General features: G+C 36.8%; 1 protein-coding gene across 1 annotated transcript in view; it reads left to right on the forward strand.

The window, feature by feature from the left end:
- Positions 1-6,185: 6,185 nt before the first annotated feature.
- The window catches only part of LOC132168173 (putative disease resistance RPP13-like protein 1), a 3,023-nt gene continuing 2,030 nt past the window's right edge, over positions 6,186-7,178 (forward strand). Inside the window, exon 1 of the mRNA XM_059579290.1 lies at positions 6,186-7,174. Within this exon, the coding sequence (XP_059435273.1) occupies positions 6,242-7,174 (933 nt within the window). The 5' untranslated portion in view covers positions 6,186-6,241. The remainder of the gene's footprint in view (positions 7,175-7,178) is intronic.

Genomic DNA, 7,178 nt, shown 5'->3' on the forward strand with positions numbered 1-7,178 from the left:
TATACTCAATGGAGCCGGTGAATCGGTGATGCAATGACATTAACAATTCATTGAATAGAATGATATGTGTGACAAAAATCAAATATATGGTACAAAAATCAAATTTGATTTTTGTAGAAAATATTTTTCGATGACGGGGACTCGACCGGGACACGCTTGATTTTTCATACATGACAAATAGCGAAAAATGTTTTCCCCCGAAAATATTTTCCTACGAGTCCCGGGCGAGTTCCGGTCTAGTCTTGGGTGGGTTCCAGTCAAGTTCTGAACGGGTCCTGGGCAGGTCTAGGCAGGTTCCGATCAAGTCCCAACGGGGTCTCAAGCTCCATTTGGGTCTTGATTGGGTCTCAGTCTAGTCCCAAGCAGGTCCCAGTGGGGTCCTGGGCAAGTTCCGGGCAAGTCATGGTCAAGTATCGGGCAGGTCTAGACTGGTCCCGTTCAGGTCCGGTCGGGTCTCGGGCAGGTCCCGGAGGGGTCTCGAGCTGGTTTTGGATTAGTCCTGGTCAAATTCGGTAGGGTCCTGGTAAGGTCTTGGTAGGGTCTGTCGATTTGAAAATGAGATGCTCAAAGTTTAAAACCGTAAACCATTTTCTGAAAATTAAAGAAGAATTTTTTGTCAAAAAAAAAAAATATTTTCTGTTGACCATTATTTTACATCATAGTAAACATCGTAAAATGCAGAAATCATTTTACATGGAAAGAAACGGACCCGAAGTTCTACCACAATTTCTACAATTCACCGAAAATTTTACTTAATCTTGTAATGGGCATTCAAAGAAAGCTACCAATTCATCATTATCAACAAACACTCTAAAATTTGAAGCACAATTAAAAAAATTAAAATAAAAAAATTGAACGCGAGAGAGAAGAAAATACACCAAAGAGAGAGGGAGAGAGAAAGTGAAAATTACCTAAAGTAGTTTCCCAACCAAATCCTCTTGGTTTCCTACCTTCGGTGATTGCTGAAGAAGAAAGGGGAGAAATTTTGTCTTGTTGAGGGGGAAGAGGGATTTGAATGGGGGAAGGGGTGTTGGATTGTTGGGCGTTGGACTGTTGGCTGTTCTTTTCTTCCGGCCGGCCATGGTGGTCTGTGGGTGTTAGATTGTTGGGCGTTGGTGTTGCTTCAGCCTTCACCTAAGTACACCCCAGGCCATGGGTGGCTCGCCGGCGACCCCATGAGCTGGGGGCGGTGGCAAGCCGCCCCTACCTCCCCTTCATTTTTTGTTTAAAAAAAAAAAAAATGATTTTTTAATTATTTTTGTTTTTATATTGTGTATAATCTGGTGTGATTGTGTTTTTTTTTTTTTTTTTTTTCTTTAAACTTAAGTTTATTACGATATGTTGAGGTGTCACTTCCTGATTGGTGGGCACAAAGGGGTGGGTTTGTGCCATCTCCGTATAGAAGTCACTCTCCATATCATATTTCTTTGGATATAAATTTCATCCAAATCAGTCTGGAGGAAATATCCTCTAACCCATGTAAAATAGTGCAAGTGTCTATAAACATTTAAAATACACATTAAATTATTAACCTTATTAATAGCAGTTTACTAACTTAGACTAAATTTAATGTACCTTTTAAATGTTTACAGACACTTAGCGTTATTTTACATGGGTTGGAGATATTTGTTTGGAGAAAATTTCTATCTTATTCATTTTTTTCATTCTCCTAGTGTTAGTGGATAAGTATATTCTCCTTTGGAGTGTAAGGGGTTCTTGTTTTATTCTCCTTTTTTTTCTTTTCTACATATTCTTTTCCTATCTATTATTTTCATATTCCTTTTCTTCATTCTCCTAGTGTTAGTATGGACCATATTCTTTTTTTATTTTTATTATTCTATTGTTATTCTTTATTCTCCTAATGTTTGTTCAAAAATTAAATTTGATAAAGACATGTTTGGCTCTTGAATTGCCTTTTTCTTTTTTCTTTTTTTCTTTCAGCAGTGAATTAGCATACTGCTAGAGCAAATACTCAGTATCTAAATGACTCTCAGACAAAAAGAAAGCCATACAGAGAGATATCTTTCGCAAACTATTTACAGCTTTTTTCACACAAACAGCCTTAAGGAAATGAGAGATGGGTACAAGGATTAACACATTAAAAAAATGATGAACTCTTCAACAACAACCCAAAACAAAATTACAGTACAAAAAATACACACAAATAGTAGACAATGGGTCATAAATGACTCGGGTTCATTGATTGTAGTGATTATAGAATATAGATGTTTTATCCGTTTTGATGTTGGGATAGAAATTTCTTATAGTTACTCAACTCAGTCTAATAAAACATGTCTTCTTTAATATATGAGAATATATGTTTTTTTTTCAGTTGTCGTTAATCTCAGGGCTGATAATTTTTGACATGACCTATAAATTCGATACAAATTCAACATGAAATTTAAGGATTATGGTTAAAGAGTCAGACCCGCTTAATTACATAAGTCGAGTTAGAGTTAGAGCCTGTTTGGGTTTGCGGTTGCAGACCCAAAACGCACTTCTAAGGCCTCAGAAGCTCGTTTTAGAAAAAATAGGATCGTTTGGTAAAAAATTTTCAAAGCACTTTTGAGGTTCCAAACGCTCAAAACCACGTTTGGGGCGAAGCTGAAAAATGAAGCTTCTGCCCAAACGAACTTCTAGAAGAAAGGCGTGCCGCAGTTTTCATTTAATGAAATCTATGAACCGACAAAAATGACCATGCCTATTTCAACAAATGACAACCATACCATCTCTTTGCAACCTCTTCGATTCGTCCTTCTCGTTGCTGCAGTTGAAGCTGCTCCAGAGTGAGGAAGATCCGACAAAAAACGTAGATGCCGTTGTAGGTGAGAAAAAACAAACCATAATGAAAATAAAAAAAATATAGATGAAGATCACTGTCCACAGAGAGAGACCTACAGAAAAGAAACTTAGAAAAAAAAAAAAGAGAGAGAAAAATATGGACGAAAAATATGGAGAAGAAAGGCATGGGGATTTAGATCTCGAGTTTCCCCCACGTTGAGGGGGAAACCACGCGTATAGGGAGTTTTTCCCTGCAGCACGTGTGCTGTGGGGGAAACCAAGGCATGGCATGCCTGCACATGTTTTGCCCGTAGTTTAAGAGGAGCATCACGTGGGTTTCTGCTAGGGCTGAAATAGCGGTTGCGGTTAGCGGTTAGTAGCTAAAACCGCTAACCGCAACCGCCTTGGCGGTTAGTAAATTTTACTAACCGCCTCCGCTAACCGGATAGCGGTTAACCGCCCGGTTAGCGGTTAACCGCATCCGACTAACCGCTTTTATACTAACCGCTTTTTTATTGGGCTTTTTTTTTGGGCCGGTTTTAGGCCACTTTTGGACCAGTTTTGAGAATTATTTTGGGCTCACTTTAAACATTTTTTTTTCCATCTTTTTGTCTTTTCAGGGCCATTTTAGCATCAAATTAACAAAAAGGAGCCCAATAGTATTTAATAATAATAAAAAAAATCTAAAATACTCCTCAAATTTACATTAGTTTATCATGAATGCATTTCAACATACAAATAAATTTCCAAAAACATTGTAAATAATCTACTAGCAATCTTAATTTTATCCCATGAACACTCAAACATATATCCCTTAGCCATAATAATTAACTGCTATTTTCTTCAGTCACTTATAGGTCTCTGCTGATCCAATGCTCACTGATCTGCCAACAAAGCCCCTGTTACAAAGCTAAATGCAGTCAATCACCAAAACATAATATTAAGTCCTAATCCAAGCAACAACATGTAAACAACAAAGAAACAGAACAAGAAAAAGAAATCCAACAAAGAAACACCTGTTGTGCATCTGTGTTGCAGGGATAAGAAAATGGATCCATCGATTTTTTATAAATACGTGATTCCAACATCTAAAACCAAATCTATCAGAGAAACTAAAATCCAAACAAAAAGAAATCGACCTAATGAACACAAATCTAACAGATTAATCAACACACAGTTCATATGAAACTTGGGAATTCACCCCTAAAACCAAATCTATCAGATTAATCTATCAAAGAAACTAAAATCCAAATAAAAAGAAATCGATCTAATGTGTTGTGCATCTGTGTTGCAGGGACTAAGAAAACGGATCCATCGATTTTTTATCTCTATGTGATTCCAACATCTAAAACCAAATCTATCAGAGAAACTAAAATCCAAATAAAAAGACATCGACCTAATGAACACAAATCTAACAGATTAATCACCACACAGTTCATATGAAACTTGGGAAATTTCACCCCTAAAACAAAATCTAAAACCAAATCTATCAGAGAAACTAAAATCCAAATAAAAAGAAATCGAACTAATGAACACAAATCTAATAGATTAATCACCATACAGTTCAAAATCAAGTTATTAAACTTAACTTGCTTGGCGACGAGAGACGGCGAGATGAGAGAGCGACGAGAGATGGCAAGTTGAGAGAGCGACGAGAGACAGCGAGTTGAGAGAGCGACGAGAGACAACGAGTTGAGAGAACAACGAGACACGGTGTGACTAAGAGTGAGAGGCGTGAGAGTGAGAGGCTGAGCTGCTAGAAAGAGAGGTTTAGGGTTAGAAAATCTCGACTAAGAGATGAATATATAGAAGTGCAAAACAAAAAACCACAGTTGGGGGGGGTCGAACCTGAGTCAAACGCGTGAAAGATGGGAACGACTTCCACTATACTGCAACAACTTATCTGTTGTATATTATATAATATATATATATAATAAAAATATATATTTAAAAAAAGCGGTTACCGGTTAGCGGTTAGCGGTTAACGGTTTCCAAAAACCTACTAACCGCTAACCGCAACCGCCTAGGCGGTTAGCGGTTTTTACTAACCGCTTTTAAAAGCGGTTAGCGGTTAGTGGGATAGCAGTTAACGGTTATAGCGGTTAACGGTTAGCGGTTGCGGTTAGGCGGTTTTAAATTTCACCCCTAGTTTCTGCCCAAAGCTCATAGTTCAAGAGGAGCATCACGTGGGTTTCTGCCCAAAGTTCATAAAGAATCAAAATTTTAATTTATTAGAAGAATTGATTAAAACCTATTCAATACTACAAATTAAAAATTTATTTAATTTGTATCCCCACTATAGCAGTACGCTGCAAACTGCAGTGGAGAATTTTTAATTTTTCATATTTTATATTTTATATTTACTTTTTTTTTAATGAATTTATTTACGAATAACACAAATTTATTTACTTCTTTTTTTAAAAGAATTTATTTATTTATTATTTTGTTTATTTGGTGATTATATACGTTTATTATTGTCAATAACATTACATGCCTTTATTGTCATTTTTGCAACTAAAAACACTTTCTTAGTTTGGTTATCAAACATCAATAACTTAAAAAAAGTACTTAATACATGCAGTTACCAAACATGTAACAGGTTTTCAGTAACAGTACTTTTGACAAAAACTCTACATCTAATAGCACTACATCCAAAAGCTCTACCTCCCACCGCAATACCAAACAAGCTTTTAATCTATTTAGTTTTATACTCATGCATTGACACAATTCAAACTCGACACTCAAACACGAATTGACACCCTTGGCTAATTCTTTCCATCCACTAACGTATGAAATGTTTTCTCAACCCTAGTCACCCAACGTCTGAATTTTTGACTCACCCAAACAAATGGGAGTCCAAGAGTCACTCACCTCTAGACTTGTCTTCTCCCTTCTTTCTCACTTGTTTTAATTTATCTGTGAAAGACATTCATCGTGTGACCTTACGAGTTACGAAGAAACAGAGAAAGAGGGGAAACAAAAAAAACAATTCTTCTTCTTTCTTTAAACATCACAGCCACATCTTGGACGATAAATACATACTTTCTTATTGATATTATTATTATTTTTTTTTTAAAAAAAAAACATATGCAAAGTACACTTTTAATTAAAAAAATACGTATTTCTCAATTCTAAATACACATATAACTTTTTAAAACTAATTTTTCATACAAATCAACTTGTAAAAAGTTTCTATCCCTTTTAAAAACAATATACGTTCACATCGATCAACAAATATTCTTCTATTTCTTTGAAATCCTCTAACATTGCAAAGAAGAAACACGTGGGTAGGGCCGTGTGGGTCCATTACTTTTTTTGTTTTCTTTCGTGAGCATGTTTCCTGTATACCTTCTTCGGTGTAGAAAGCGTAAGATAGCTTGCATTCCACTCTCATTTTGCTCTGCTGTTGCTGTTTACGATCACCATCATTCGTTTCTTTTGTTTTGCAAAAGCACAAAACATGGCTGAGATTGCAGGCATATTTCTCTCTCCCTTCCTCCAAGTGTGTTTTGAAAGAATGGCGTCTCGCAAGTTCGTTAACTTGTTTTGGGAACGAGAACTCAATGAAGGACTCTTAATGAGGTTGCAGATGACATTGCTGTCCGTGAATTCAGTGGTTGCAGATGCTGAGGACAAGCAATTTACAAATCCTGCTGTGAAAGTGTGGCTTGATGAGCTGAAAGAAGCTGTCTATGATGCAGAGGACATCTTGGACGAGATTGCTACCGAAGATTTGGTACGGAAGCAAGATGCTGTCGATGATGCAGGTGACATCTTGGAAGAGAATGCTACTGAAGACTTGCTAATGCTACGGAAGCTGGAGGCTGAACTTGGAGCCATTGTAAGTAAGGTACGTAATCCCATCTCTACTAGTTTTGTCGACAAAGTAGAAGGAGAGATAGAAAGGCTACTTGACAGATTGAATATTTTGGTAAAAGTAAAGGAAAATATAGGTCTAAGAGAAGTTAATGAAGGGAATTCATTAGAAAGATTGCCCACAACTTCTGTCATCGATGAATCTCGTACTTTTGGTAGGCATGATGATAAGGATGCAATAATTAACTTGTTGCTCTCAGATGGTGCAAGTAGCGATGAGATGGGTGTGATTGCCATAGTCGGCATGGGGGGGATTGGCAAAACCACCCTTGCTCAGCTTGTTTTCAATGAAGACCGTGTGAAAAAGCATTTTGACCTTAAAGCATGGGTTTGTGTTTCAGATGATTTTGATGTCTTAAAGCTAACAAAAACAATTCTAGAGGAATTGGGTTCGTCTGCTAATGATGATAGTAAGAATTTAAATCAGCTTCAAAATAAACTTGAGGAGAAGATGACAAGAAAGAAATTCCTACTTGTTCTAGACGATGTTTGGGAGAAGAATTATGCCAAATGGGAGGTCT

Source organism: Corylus avellana, chromosome ca1 (genome assembly GCF_901000735.1).
Source record: "Corylus avellana chromosome ca1, CavTom2PMs-1.0".
NCBI lineage: Eukaryota > Viridiplantae > Streptophyta > Magnoliopsida > Fagales > Betulaceae > Corylus > Corylus avellana.